Source organism: Malus sylvestris, chromosome 12, assembly GCF_916048215.2.
Source record: "Malus sylvestris chromosome 12, drMalSylv7.2, whole genome shotgun sequence".
In the NCBI taxonomy this organism is placed as follows: domain Eukaryota; kingdom Viridiplantae; phylum Streptophyta; class Magnoliopsida; order Rosales; family Rosaceae; genus Malus; species Malus sylvestris.
This window is the reverse complement of record NC_062271.1, coordinates 27,811,501-27,826,165: the sequence shown is the minus strand read 5'-3', so window position 1 is coordinate 27,826,165 and position 14,665 is coordinate 27,811,501. Positions and strand designations below refer to the sequence as shown.

Below are 14,665 nucleotides of genomic sequence, written 5' to 3'. Positions count from 1 at the left end.
AAAAACCGCACCGACGGTCCGACGTATATAACCCTTAGCAATTAAAATGCCAATCATTCATCTCTCCCAAAATACCTTCCTCAAACTCAAGTCAACAGTCACATTTTAGGACAATGAGAACATCGTAGGCCATCATTATTTGAAGAGATTATTCAATATGCCAAGAACACAATCTGACATATCAGGTGTTATAATATAAGTAGTTAGATACTTGGACAAAAAAAATTTCAAACCACTTATATTATGCAACTTGATGTATCGAACCATGTTCTCAGCATACTAAAAAATTTATCCATTCTTTGCTTGAGATTGAAATTGTAAAGGGTTTTTAGGCCAAAATGGTCTATGATATTGACATAATTTCTCACTTTGGTCCATAAGATTTAAACTTGATAGAATTGTTCCCTAAATTTGTCCACCATGAATTACTTTGGTCATTCCGTGATAAATTTTTGTTAAACAAGAAAAAAAATGACAAAAATACTTGAATTTTTGTCAAATCATTGACTGTATTTTTGTTATTTGGTCTTTATTTAACAGAGATTTTACATAGAATAACTAAAATTATTACTTTTATCGATTTCAAATTTCAGAAACCAAAATAAGAAGATACCAACATCAAAGATCATTTTGTCTAAAAGCTAATTGTAAAGCAAGCAAGCGAAATGTGGTACACATACAAGTGAGGTAATGCCAATTTGGCCATGCAATTTACAAGAACCCCTTTTGAAATATGATTCCCTTTCTCCATATATTAAGGGGCAAAGCTGTCAATAAGATGACAATTTGAGAGGACTTGAGCTAGAATTGGCACTGCATCTTTGGGCAGCTTTGTATGGCAGGAAAGGCACCTGCCCTGCTACCCACATATCAAATCTCAGATACTCAAATAATTGGGCCATGCAGGAGGGGGCCGTAGGATGGTAGGGGCTGGCTGGGCATCATGACCCTTCAATTTACAGGCAGCCCTTAAACTATGGGCGTCACTAGTCCTTTCTCCTTTTGATATGCCCAACATATCACTTTTGGAGGGAAATTCTGTAATGAACACAGTGTAGGGTTAATTAAGGGCTAATATTCAGGCTTACATTAATGTCACAGAATTTAAGGTGAATGTTCCATCGAAAGTGATAAGTTTCCTTCATGTCTAATTTGTCTTCTATCTTCAATGGATAAAAATTGAGAGGTTGATCTCCATGTATTTATCTAATATACCTCTATTCTAGTGAAATGTTCAGTGCAGTGTAATCATAAGCATCAAACGTAACTTAAATTGTCTATTCCCTCTATTTTATTTTTGAAACACAAACAACACATTCGATTAAAACTCTTGAGCTCCGGTACGGCATCTCAATACAAGGTAATATCACAAGGCTATACAAAATGATATGTTTAGAGTTCGATTCCATTCAACTTATTCCTTCCTTCTATGTCGTAATATACATGATCGATATTCTGTAATGATTAAAAAAAGGTAATGTTATTCACACACTTATATTTACCTCTCGTACACGCTTGCCAATTTTTCTCTATTAATATTTTTTAAAATCCCACAACTAAAAATTAAGAAGAATGTATAAAAGGTAAAAAGAATACATCGACCGCTGTCCAAAAATCCCTCAAACATCAAAACATGGGATGTGAGTGTATTTTGGCAAAACAAGCATCCAGAAAATGGCAAATGGAAAAAAAGTAAATAGTGAATTACTCATACTTCCATTAATATGTACAACACAATCAAAGATTGCACCAAAATACAGGATTGTCTTAATTCCCTAAGAAACCATCACCACCCTCTATTTCTTAGACCTTCCCATGTTCCTTCCTATTCATTACTTCCCCTAATGAGCATTAGCAAGGGTATAATAATCCCCCCTAATCTTAATTAGTAAAACTAACTACCAAAAAAAGACCATCCAAAACTATATTTTGACTCCTTTGGGGACTTCATTGTTTACTATAATATTGTACTCCACAACTTTTTGTTCCCCATTAACCAAAAACAGAGTGAGATGACATGGCCAGCAAGCACACAGCTGCTTGCTCCACCTCTCCCATCTCCCTCCTCCTCTTTTGGTACCTCCTTTTCTTCTGCACTGGTGGTGTGCCTTGCAGGCACACATCCTTCCCAAAAGCCACTAACTTCACCTGCAGTGACTCACTCAAGCCTGTGCTACCACCACCACTGCCACCAATTTTGGCTTTTCTGGCAGTGGTGCTCGTGGTGGTGGTGGCAGAAGCAGAAGCAGCAGTGTTTGTGGTGGCTGGGGTGGTGATTGTACTGGTGCTGCTGCTGCCGCCATATGTTTTGTCTTTCTTCCACCTCTTTGGTCCCTTGCACATACTCACAGTAGGAATTTTCTTCCTGTATCTGATCCCACAAGCATTGCACAGTGACTGAAAAAAAAAAAAAACCACACAAAAATCATTAAACTAAACAGATGGGTTTTGCTTTGTAAGAAAAGGGAAATAAATGGTCATATATTTTTAGTAATTCACAGCTGCAGATGCATGAAAATTAAGAAGTATGAACAGAGCCAAATGGGGCTTTTTTTTTTTTTTTTTTTTTTTTTTTTTTTTTGAAAAAAATAAAGAAGAAGAATCAAATGGGTTTTGTTTTTTGAGAACAAAAAAGAGCAAAACAAGTAATAGTTTGAGAACAGAAAAAGTAGTGAAATCATCAAATGGGTGCAGCAAACAGGAAAAAGACAGCTACAGATCATAAAATACAACCAAAAGTTGGGACCCAAAACATCAATCTCAAAAAACCCAATTGAAATTGACAAAACAAATAAAAAAACCAATTGAAAAGAAGCATTTTTTTTAAGAAAATTAACATTGTCTGAAGAATCAGGAGGACCCAGCAAACAAAATCAGACCCAATTCCCAAAATGCAACAAAAATCACCTGGGTTTTTGCTCATTGAGCTGAAAAGCACTAATGCATAACATGCTAAAAAGAAAGATCCAAATAGTTAAGGGGAGTCCAAAAATCAAAACAGAAAAAAGAATGCTGCAGGAGGAATGAAATGACTAGAAAACAAGCATATTATTGTGGACGAATGGTAGGGTGGGTGGTCGGGTCGGGTCGGGTCTGACCTTGGGCCCAGCCGGGCCACTCCTCCACAAGGGCGTCTCAGTGGCTTTGCAGTCAGTGCAGAACTTCTTGTTCTTCACATTCTTCACGTTCATATCCTGAATTACCTGTTTTCGAGTCCAAAAATGTCACCAAATTTTAATGAAATCTGAAAAATGAAGGAAAACCCAGAAATCAGAAGCAGATGTAGAAACTAAATCTACTACCTTTCTTCTCAGATCCATTTTATCCACAAACCCTGAGAAACTCAAAAGAAGATAGGAAGAAAGAGTGAGAGATTTGGGTTAGTGGGGTTTTAGGGAAGCCTAATGATCATGGTTTAGAAAGTAGAGAGGGAGAGAGGGGGAGAGAGAGGGAGAGAGAGAGAAAGACATGGATTTAAAGAAAAACACAGATAAAAAACCAGAGGAGTGAGAGTGCCATGCATGAGCGCGAGAGAGAGAGAGTGACAGAGACCTCTGGTGGTCGGTGGGAAGGGTCAGGTGGAATGAGTACTCTCTCCGGATTATCTTTGCAAGGATCTTGGAATCATCTAATTATATTTGTTTATTTGTTTATTGTATATCGTGCGATCAGAAATTATTGTAAATTTTTTATTTAAAATTAAACACATATAGTACTTGATCGTGAAACCAAAAGCCCTAGGCCGAAGTGATCATCGTGGAAATGTCGAAAATATCCCCCACTGTGATCCTCTCGTATCATTCGCTTTTATTTCCTGTTGCCTGCTGGTGGCACTGCGTACGGTAGCCAAATTTCAGGCGCAGGGACAGTCACGTGGCAGTTAAAGAATGCGCCTTGTTCCGCCACTCGCAGCGACTGTAGAAAAACCAATACTCGCTGCTGCTTGTGATGTGTGAATGAGTTGGTCAGTGTATGGGTTTGCAATACACAGTACACTTACCTACGCACTGTTACAGTTATTACATCACCGTGACATCTTAAAAGTTAAAACAAATAACGCATTGTTATGAATTTAAACCGTTATAAAAACATAATAATACGTTATCGGGAAAATGTCACGGTGACATGCTATAGCGTATATAACTTTCTCGTAATTTTGATATGGGAGACTTTGGGTGAATGCATGTTTGAGATCCACTTCGGATCTCTCAATTACTCAATTTTAATCCTACAACTCTCGTTGGCTCATCTCACTGACCCACTTCACAAAATCTCAAAATCTTGAGCCGTCCAAATCTCTCTCTCTTTCTTGAACGGTTTGGATCTCTCGATACATAGACTCCTGACACAGAGATCCGGAGTGAATCTCAATCCATGGTTTGGTTACTTGTTTTTTTTTGTGGTTTTGAAAACCCAAAAGAATGTGTTTTGTATGGGGAAACTAGAATCTGATGGTTCCTAACATTCTTTTGGTATGTGCAGATTCTCTGGTTACCAAAACATGAAAGTTTCTAAAGTCAGTGCGGTTCAATGGAAACAGCCACGTAACCATTTGGTGCCTTGGTCGTGGTGCTTGAGGATGCTTGCTGCCACAGGCTGCCTGTGGTTCTAGACAGTGGAACACTTCTGAGAGTTGACGTTCGAATGTGGCTTGGCAATTGGCTTATGGGCAGTTTCAAGAGGGGCGGATTCCTCCTTCTGCTCCTCAGGCTATTGGGTTTTTAGCTTGATTATAAAAAACATTAGGCGCTAGTCAGGCGGTAGGCTATAACTTAGTTCCTGGCGCCTAGCGTTTAGGTGGGGTCTAAGCAGACTAGACGGATTTAATTAAATTTATTATATTTCGTGTAAATAAGTATCCATTTATACTTAAAGTATATATAATTTCATCATAAACTACAAAATGGAATGACATATATATTATGAGCTATTGGAACACAATGAAAACATAGAGAACAAGTATATAATGTGTGTTCAAGTATTCAACAAGTCTTTTACAATTTATTGAAAAAATAAAATGCAAAATAAAAATTATATATTTTCTGTCTAAATGAGTCACAACCTAGACGGGTGTCTAGGTGGGTCTGGACGGGTTAGGCGGGTGCCTAGGCGGTCTAGATGGGCACCTCAGTAGGTCTAGGCGCATTTTCTTAATTTTCAAACGCCTAAGCATTAATCGAAACGGTGACTAATCACCTAGCACCTAGGCGGAGCCTAGGCGACGCTAGGAGGAGATTTTTAGAACAATGGGTATTAGTAGGCAACCAACGTTCATACTAAGTCGGGATCAAACTCTACATGAGATTCATAATTGCATTACTTATAGTTTCCTCGTTTATATACAAAGCGGATTCGAAATTGTCTATCATTCCAAGGCATAACTTGTTTATGCCCATTCACCAGGCAGCCCAGACCCACCATAAGGAGTTGATGGCAGTCAGAGCAGATCGAATCCGCATCAAAGTGTATATGCATAATTGCTTTATGCCAGTGCGAGAAAACGCCATCTGCAACCCCATCTGGTCAACATCCACATTTCATTTTTTTAACTTCATTCCTACCAAATTTATAGGGTAATTAAATTTGTTTGAAATTTTACTATACAAAATTCCTTTTGTTAAACCTAAAGCATTAACATAACAAGTAGAAATAACATATTAAGTCCAAATGTTTTTCTCGATCATATTAAAATCTTTAGACAAATTTTAATATATAACCAATATAAAGGTATACCATCTGGCAATATATTTTGACTCCGACCCAACAACAAATCTGGAACCCGAAAACGGGAAGACGAAGATTCAACAACAGACAGAACCATAAGCAAGAACAGAAATCCTTCGACCGTCAACTACGAAAACGAAGTTTGGGAGTTCCAAAACCACCTGTGATCAACTGTAGTAGACATATGACACCGATATATGACACCTAAAACAAATGGAAAGACGAGAAAACAACTCAAAATCTTGCTTCATGGGACAATTGACCCGACCACCGGAAATAACGACTCCAAAAAAAATAACTCCGGTTCTTTCCTTTGATCTGTGTTGGTGATGTCCCTATGATCAAAGCCCATGGAAGCCTGAACCGATTTAAACCAGCTGGTTCAAACACCTGAGCCAGCCACCCCCGACAACATTCAACCCTACAACAGGACTCGAACATAACATGACGCTTGACCTGACCTGACCTGACCTGACCTGACCTGACCTGACTGGATTATTGCCTTGCTGAGGAATGTTTCTGCAATTGATACAAGATTACAATTTGAAACATCATTAACACCGTCCACATTCCAAAACAAAAAATTATGTAATTTGTGAAGGGTGCATCACCTCTAGCCGAAGTTGAATCCACCAGATGGGACAGTTGGAACGTCATTCCCTCCAAAGTTGAACGTAGTTGGAGCTGCATCACCTGGTGGCATTGTTTCATCGTCGTCCTCCAACCAATATGTCTCGAGCATCTTTACTGCCTTCTCATAAATCTCTGTATTGTCATGACTCTGCAGAGACTCAATTTTCTCCAAACCATCAGCATCTTCAATCGCCTGAGCATAGAGATTCACACCTCCAGTAGTACCCAAGTTCTTCTCGGCTTCACCAACCTTCAAAATGTTCTCCAGGCCTTCTAAACAAACTGTAACAATTCTAGGATCTGGGCAAACAAGAAGATCACACAGTGGCTTGATACACCCTTGACTAACTAGAAACCTGTCACCGAATAGACAAATTAAATCAGTACAGAACAAAGCTTCATACTTTATCGGTAGTAATAAAGCTAACAAGATTTTATTTGTACTTTATCTGCTCATGAGAACCACCAGATGTAGCATTTGAGATTGCCCATGCAGCCTCTTTCTTTATATCAAACTCAGCATTTTGAAGCAGATTAACAAGAGGGCCGATTATATTAGCCTCAACTACAGCCTGTTAAACCCACCAAGTAATTAGTACATCAGTACCTCAGATGCCAGACTTGACAGAAACTCTAAATCAAGTTCTACACTTCATGATTGCACGAATGTAAATATTCAAAGAAATGAGAATATCTTTGCGTTACCCGGATCTGTTCCTTGTTTCCGGCTGTGATATTTGAAATAGTCCAGCAAGCTTCCTTCTTGATGCTCTTTTTGTAATTGTTAGTCAAAAGATTTAGCAGGCAAGGAAGAGCTTGATGTTGGATGATAACCTAGGAAGAAACAAAAGCTCATTAATTCCAAATGCAGAAACAGAAATGTTACAATGGCAAAGGGACAGATTATTCCATTAAACTTAAAATTTTTATTATTACGTCATTCTCTAAAAGGGCAACCATAGAGAAGGAATAATATACTGGGTCACATATCATCTAGAAACAAATGGGAAAACAAGACAACCAAAATGCCAAAGAGCAAACAATACCTGAGTTTGCATATCATCTCCAGTAACAATATTTCCAACTGTGCGGAGAGCAGGAATGAGAACTGATGGAGATGGATGCCTGGAACAATGCTTAGAAAAGTCAGAATTTACAGAACTAACAATAAGGGATGAAATACAAACAGAGTACTGTAAGCACTCACATTAAAAGCTCAACAAGCCGGGGGCACACTCCAGATTCAATAACGGCTTGGATTTTGTCATTTGTACCATCAGAAAGGTATGAAAGAGCCCAACAAGCATCAGTCAAGACTTCTTCATCGTTTGAATGAATCAAACGCGCAAGAGCAGGAAGGGCAGGCTTAACCTGCAACAAAAAATTAAAAAAAATATATATATCAAACTACCATTCTTAGTACGGACGCAACCTGAATTGACCTGACATTCTTGCCAAAATATTACAACAGACGGTACTACCAAAGCCATATAACACCTAAGTGACTAGGTTCAGAATCTTTCAAGTTAAACATATCTTTAAAACCCTAACCTGTTCAAATGGAGGCTGTGGTTTGCCCCTGCAAAAATTTGACAGTGTCCAGGTTGCGTTTCTCAGCATAGAGAGCTTTGCATTCTCATTAAGCTGTGAAAGCAATGGAAGCAAAGCCCCATTACCAAGTACAAGATCACGGCATCTAGGGGAATCACCAGCAACATTTCCCAATGCCCAAACAGCCTGCACGTTAAAGATGACAAAGGGAGGGAATCAATGACAGTCAACACTATAGTAGATATAAACTAGACAAGAGCAACAAAATAAACCTAACAATTTGGAGCAAAACCTCAACTGATCTTCCCAATGTTTACCTGCTCACGAACATCATCACTTGGAGAACTGAGCAGTTTCACAAATATCGGAACAGCTCCATGATCAATTACCACCCTTGTATTATCAGATGTCCCAGAAGCAATATTTGTAAGAGCCCAAGCAGCCTCAAACTGCAGGAAATTGTATGCAACATTTTTTAGCAGACATAAATAAGAACATAATAACTAAACATTAAAAAAGAAAGTATCATACCTGAAGTTGTGGAAAATCCTCCCTCATTAGAAACTCAACAAAGCGAGGAACGACACCCGCTTGTATGACTTCCTCAATCGGAGGGCTACGTTCTAGCATGTAGGAAAAAAAATCAATAGGCACGTACAGTCTGCTGTATGAAGGGAAAAAAATTGTACAGCCCCAAACGTCTACTCACCAATTGAAAGCAACTTCCTAAACTGGGTTGTTGCCTCAAGCTGCATAGTGCCCTCATCACCCCAAACACCAGCAACCATGGATGGTAGATGCTCTAGCTGTATCAAGAAATATTCAACCCCTATTAATATTATCTCCAACACAATGTCAAAACTACCAAAACTTAAAGCATAATTAAAATGTTTTACAGGAAAAAAACATATGCATCGATTTTCCTTCATTTCAAACTCTAGAAGGTTTTTTGTGTGGAACTGCACTAATCAGTACGCAGCCACAAACACGGAACAATAACCTTAGCACAGCTCCGTGACTTGAAAATTTAAACATTTGGAATCCTAAAAAATATTTAAAAGTAAGGCAGGACTTGACAAAACAGCAACAAAACAACAGTGATGCTAAAGTCTACTAAATAGAAAACACTCACATCCCCAAATGAATACAATAACTACGCAGAGTGGGTATTCAGCATGCATCTAACAACCGCTCAAAGGATTAAAACTATTTCCCCACAACTCCTACGTCGATCATATGCACTCAAAGTAGCTTCCATTTCAGCTAAAAAATTGATAAGCACAGTAACCAATTAATCAATCCAATCCTAATCCAATAAAACAAAAAGTCACCAAACGCACGCATTCATCTTAATCAGTAAAATCCCAATTTAACAAACCCTACAAATCAATTCAACCAAACCCCCAAATCACCCCAAAATGAAACATTAGGTTTTACCTTCTTATCCAGACCGGCGGAGTGAAGACTGGAGGGCAATTGCTGGGTTTGAAGCCCCTCGCGGCGCTTCTTCTGGAGGCTCTCTTCTCTGCGGTTCTTCCTGATCTCCACCATATTGTCCTCCCTCCGACGCCGCCCCTCCTCCGCGTCCACAGCCACCTTGTACCTGTTCCGGCGGACCTCCGCCCTCGCGTTCGGCCTCAACGACATCGTTTCAGTCCAAATTAAGAATCCGAAACCCTAGAAGAGAGAGAGCGAAAGGGTTTTAGCGAGCAGAGGAGAGAGAAAGAAGAGAGAGAGAGAGTTGGGGGAGTTTGGGAGTGGGGTTTGTGCTTTGTGTTTATTTCCTATATTTTTCAAGTGAGAGGGATTGGAACTTCCAGATGGAGAGGATTTTTATAGCGCAAGCGGAGGGGTCGGAGGAGGTTGGTGTTTTGGGCCCGGATCGGCAGGTAATTACGGAGATTGCCACTTGGTTTGAATTTGAAGATGAGGGAAATACCGTCGCTTTCCTTGGGCTTGGTTCGATTGTTCGACGAAGGAAAACGCGGTTTTCACCCATCAAAACCGGCCCCGAACCACTTCGCTGAGAGTTCTATTTATTTGACGCAACCCGCAAAAGTGTCTTGATGTCGTCTACCGGCCGGTTATTGTCAATTGATTTTATGGTGTAATTTTAACTTCCTTCAGTCCATTTGTCGAGATAAATACACGTAAAACAATAGTTGTAATATAATTATTTTCGTAGGGGTAAAAATGTAAGCAAACACTGAATCCGCGTGATAGCGAAACGTAATCCCAAGTGTATAGAAAAGAATTAAATTGTTGGGGTAATTTTAGAAAACCAAAATGAATATGAGAACGACTGAGGTGGCTGACTTTCTTTGAAATTTCTTTTAAGGTTAGAATTGTTTTCTATGAAAAAAAAAAAGAATTTAATATTTTAAAAACAATAAAAAAATCACTTACAAGTTACAAGGAAAATAAATAGACGTCATGGGCTTCTCTAAACCGAAGTTTATTGGTCCAGCCAATATGCCCTGGAAAAGGGCCTTTAAACAAGCCCAAATCAAATCGAGTAAACCATTATTGATCCACAATGCTTTACGTAAATTATAGGCCTAATAAATACTTTTATACAATTTTATGGGCCTAATAAATACTTTTATACAATTTTTGGACCAACATCCTGCACAATAATTCCTTATGAATTTTCTATCATTTATATCTTTTAATAAAATAAAAAAATTCTATTCTTTAAATAATTTTTTCTTTGCGGTGTCATCGTACAAGGCCCTAGTTCGAAAGTGCCCTCAATTTATGATTTTATTTTACTTGTATGTGAAGTATATACATATCAATTGACCAAATTAAGTTTTTAGTGTAAGTGTTTTATCTTTGTAGTTCCAACCGTGTTCGAATACCTCCTCCGTCACTTCATCTTTTTATCTTTTCGTATTTAAAGGCAAGGAGTTTCGAACCCAAAAATATAAGGATGCAGATAGGTACGCAGTCACCACAACGTGTTTCATTGAATTTATTTTCTTTTGCGTAATCAATTTACACACAATAAAAAATAAAAATATAAAAGAAAATACAACAACCAAAATTTTAGACCTTATAAGCGCCTCCGTTTGAATCTCACATAGGGCTCCCAAAATCTCAGAGTCGGCTCTGCTATTGATATAAAATGATTCTGACTCTAAGAAAGGGTTAATATTTACAAAGAGCGTCTAACTCAAAATATCTAAAAGCATTTACTCATGCACCTGAGATCTTAGGTCATTTTACCTTTTCTCAATATCGTAACTCAAAATAAGTTAGTCATAACGATTAGTATCGATTCTATCAAACTTGCCATGAAAGTGAATTCAATTCAAAATCTCTTGCTTATAAGTATAGAAAAGTATCATTAGCAAATCTAGCACACTATATTTTGTATGGTCTAATAAGAACCAAAGGCAATCTTAAACCTACAACAACCACACTTGTGCCAAACAAATATCTCTACCGATTGCCTAGCTAGCGACTGTGGGACTTGGACTTGTAGTTTTAGACAAACCAAATCCCTAGAATTTTGTTTGAACTTCGAAAGATACCTTGTTACATGCAAAGCAATGTTGCCCTATGCGTATGGTGATAGGCGGGTGCATTGTGTATACGACCATTGTGTGTGGTTGTACAACCACGGGTTCAGAGTGTTGGGCACAAGAGTTTCTTGTCATTATTTTTTCTAGACTACCTCCTTAATGAACAAGAAACAAGATTTAAAAAAAAACACTAGACGCTGGTCGGACGGTGGATAGAGGCTTAGATTGAGCGTCCAGGTGAGGACTAGGGAGTTTATTTATTTTTATTTTTATATTATTTAATTAAATTACAATAGAATGTGTACTTATACTAAAAAATACATAAATTACAATAGAATGACACATAAAAAGGTCGTACCCAGTGCACAAGGCTCCCGCTTTACGCAGGGTCTGGGAGAGGTGAATGTCGGCTAGCCTTACCCCCATTTATGGAGAGGCTGCTCCCAAGTCTCGAACCCGAGACCTACCGCTCATGGGCGAAGGCACTTGCCATCGCACCAAGTGCGACCTCTCAAGGTTCCCGCTTTACGCAGGGTCTGGGAGAGATGAATGTCGGCTAGCCTTACCCCCATTTATGGAGAGGCTGCTCCCAACAATAGAATGACACATAATTATAAAATTTAAAACATATTAAAAACATGTGAAACAAAAGAGTTCATACAAATATTCAACAAGTCTATCATAATTTATTTAAAAAAATACAAAATAAAAATCATCTATTTTCTATGAGAGCTACAACTTAAGTAGAATGCCTAACAAGTCCCTAAGCACGTCTAGACCCATTTATTAATTCTCAAACGTCTAAAATTAATCAAAACAACAACTGACTAGCACCCAAACAGACAGATCCTTTTTATGAGGATTTAAAAAATTATATTCGTTCATTATACATTGTGCAGTCATAAATCATTTAAAATTTAAAATTAAATATAAATAATATCTAACGAAAATTAATCGTACAATATAAGATGAATGAAGATAATTTATGAATTCCCTGAATCTTCAGAAAAAGAATCCTGCGAAAATCCTTTTCCCACCTAAACAGGACCTAGCGACACTGACTGGCGTCTTACAATTGTAACACATCTAAGAAGGCCAATTTAATTAATGTACAAGAGAAGACACCAGAAAAAGGTAGACGTCAATGTCAACCAACCACATCAAATTACCAATCACATTGAACCAGAAATAAAAACATCAAAAGGAATAAAGGAGAATTATTTAATTACTAAAACCACCAACATACACGAGTCACCACCACCACCCACAAACTGGATTTAACCCCCCCTTAACCTCCAATCACTTATTAATCCGGGAATTAAGGATTAAACAAAAGTTCAATCCAGTCCAAATTAAAAACGAAAATTAAAATAAAACACAATTGGGTGGGCCATTTTTGAATAAACAACATTTTCCTTCACATGATCCGCTGCATCGCGCTAGCAGCGAGACTTGGCACCTCTCGACGCACCTACACGTGGCTTCTTGTTCGCCGTCGGATTCATGTCGCCGAAGTCGAATCCCATCATCCCGTCTCCGCCGACCATGTCGTTGAACATCCTCTGGAGATCTTCCAAACTGTCCCCCTGAATAATCAAAATTGTAATTAGATCCCCCCGAAAAGCATTAATCGAGTTTAAGGAAAGTTAAATGTGAAAATTACTACATTCTCCTTACCTCGTCTTTCACATTGTTCATCATGGACAGCATTTCACCCATGAAATTGCAAAATTCCTGCCGACAAAAGTACAAAAATTCAGGGACATAACAGGAAACCGAAAAACAGTGACGTAATTTTGTTTTTTTACTTTTTTTTTTTACCGTGCATTGTGTACGGTGAATAATTTTGTAACGCACCTGGTCTTCTTCTTCGAGGGGGTCGTAGAGCCCGGCGTCGTACATCGATCGCTTCGCCTGATCCGAGAGAACTGCGGACAACTAAAACGGCGTCGTTAGCGCGAGAAATTCAAGGCTATCAGGCTTTTTAACTAACGACGTCGTATGAACGTAAATTCATAACGTTACCGGAGTAAGCCTCTTGGATTTGCTGAAACCGCCGATTGGCTTCTCCCGCCGCCGTTTGACTTCGCGCCCTATCCGGATGCCATTTCTTCAAATAAAATGAAAAAAAATAAAAATCACAAGATCAAATAATACCCAAGAAAATTTCCAAAATTAAGCTGTTGTTAGTTTTAATTTGCAGAAAACGGAGGACCCAGAAGATGAACGAGAATGAAAACGGCGGCGTTTGGTGAAGGGGAATTACCAGAGCGAGCTTGCGGTAAGCTGTGCGGATATCAGAGAAGGAGGCGTCCCTGCGGATCCCGAGGACGGCGTAGTAGGAAGATCCGCCGTTGGATCCTCCTTCTCTGTCCATCACTCCACACACCCACAAAAACCCTCAACCCACTCAACAAATCAAAAAATCGAAACAGAGCCTTCAAAATTCAAAGCCGATGAGCTCCAAGATCTGAAAAGCTTCTCTCTCCCGGAACGGAGCCTGCCGGAGAGAAGAAGAAGAAAAGAGGGAGGCTCTGCGTTTCTCTGGGATTTTTTTTTTGGGTGGTCACGTTTGTTTAGAGGCGGAGAAAATATCTTGGTTACGGTACGGAGGGGGAAGGTTCGAGAATTTCATTTCGTGTGTACGAAAACTGACTCCGTCTGCCGGGCGGCTAGATATTTTCTTCGTAATATTCAGAAAGGGCCTGAAGTTAACTTGAATTACGGTGCTCTGCCATTAGGCTTTGTTTGGAGGTCCAGGCATGTCGGGTTCTCAATTGTGGGATTCTTAGGCCTATTTGAAGATGGAATTGGCCCCATATTTACTTTCAGATAATCAAAAGCGTTTTTTACGGTGTTGGACAAAAAAATTATTGCTAATAAAAATGCGTAACGAACAAAAGTATCATTAGTTTGATCAACTTGATTCCGTAACATATTACTGCACACCACGTGTCGTCGTTAATTTGATCAACGTATTATACGTTCGCTTTTACATCTCGCTTTCGTATCTACTTATATTAGAATCTGAAATCATTATACTTATTTTTTAACAAGCTATTGCACTTCACGTGTCATCATCAGTCTGATTCATTAACGCCCATCTTTCGCCCTTTACTTCCTTACTTATTTAATTAGCATCTTAAATTAGTATCGTCCCGCTTCCTTTAACAAATTAGTACACACCACGTTATGGTCAAATAGATTTACGATGATCACAAAAATCTACG

General features: G+C 38.7%; 3 protein-coding genes across 3 annotated transcripts; all 3 read right to left on the bottom strand.

Moving 5' to 3' along the window:
- Positions 1–1,693: 1,693 nt before the first annotated feature.
- On the bottom strand, positions 1,694–3,976 carry LOC126592681 (GATA transcription factor 16-like). The gene is made up of 3 exons (XM_050258437.1): positions 3,303–3,976; positions 3,099–3,203; positions 1,694–2,397 (listed from the first exon to the last, which is right to left on the bottom strand). Exons 1-3 carry the CDS (start codon positions 3,318–3,320, stop codon positions 1,993–1,995), a joined length of 528 nt encoding a protein of 175 aa, XP_050114394.1. The 5' UTR covers positions 3,321–3,976; the 3' UTR covers positions 1,694–1,992.
- A 1,681-nt stretch (positions 3,977–5,657) lies between these two features.
- Positions 5,658–9,726, bottom strand: LOC126593198 (importin subunit alpha-1b-like). The gene is made up of 11 exons (XM_050259128.1): positions 9,346–9,726; positions 8,618–8,714; positions 8,440–8,531; positions 8,226–8,357; positions 7,909–8,094; positions 7,565–7,728; positions 7,404–7,482; positions 7,063–7,191; positions 6,802–6,929; positions 6,336–6,713; positions 5,658–6,243 (listed from the first exon to the last, which is right to left on the bottom strand). The coding sequence occupies exons 1-10, from the start codon at positions 9,553–9,555 to the stop codon at positions 6,338–6,340; spliced, it is 1,593 nt and encodes a 530-aa protein (XP_050115085.1). The 5' UTR covers positions 9,556–9,726; the 3' UTR covers positions 5,658–6,243; positions 6,336–6,337.
- A 2,913-nt stretch (positions 9,727–12,639) lies between these two features.
- LOC126592795 (uncharacterized) lies at positions 12,640–14,065 on the bottom strand. The gene is made up of 5 exons (XM_050258581.1): positions 13,702–14,065; positions 13,461–13,545; positions 13,293–13,363; positions 13,113–13,169; positions 12,640–13,021 (listed from the first exon to the last, which is right to left on the bottom strand). The coding sequence occupies exons 1-5, from the start codon at positions 13,810–13,812 to the stop codon at positions 12,875–12,877; spliced, it is 471 nt and encodes a 156-aa protein (XP_050114538.1). The 5' UTR covers positions 13,813–14,065; the 3' UTR covers positions 12,640–12,874.
- Positions 14,066–14,665: the final 600 nt, after the last annotated feature.

Bases quoted from the DNA above. Each gene is read 5' to 3' on its own strand.
- LOC126592681 (XM_050258437.1), bottom strand. The intron at 2,398-3,098 runs GTCAGACCCGAC...TTTTTTTTTCAG, and splicing joins GTGGCCCGGCTGGGCCCAAG to TCACTGTGCAATGCTTGTGG.
- LOC126592795 (XM_050258581.1), bottom strand. From the start codon at position 13,812: ATGGACAGAGAAGGAGGATCCAACGGCGGATCTTCCTACTACGCCGTC. The intron at 13,364-13,460 runs GTAACGTTATGA...AGTTGTCCGCAG, and splicing joins AATCCAAGAGGCTTACTCCG to TTCTCTCGGATCAGGCGAAG. The intron at 13,022-13,112 runs GTAAGGAGAATG...TTGATTATTCAG, and splicing joins TGAACAATGTGAAAGACGAG to GGGGACAGTTTGGAAGATCT.
- LOC126593198 (XM_050259128.1), bottom strand. From the start codon at position 9,555: ATGTCGTTGAGGCCGAACGCGAGGGCGGAGGTCCGCCGGAACAGGTAC. The intron at 8,358-8,439 runs GTATGATACTTT...AATTTCCTGCAG, and splicing joins AGGATTTTCCACAACTTCAG to TTTGAGGCTGCTTGGGCTCT. The intron at 8,095-8,225 runs GTAAACATTGGG...TTTAACGTGCAG, and splicing joins GTGATGATGTTCGTGAGCAG to GCTGTTTGGGCATTGGGAAA.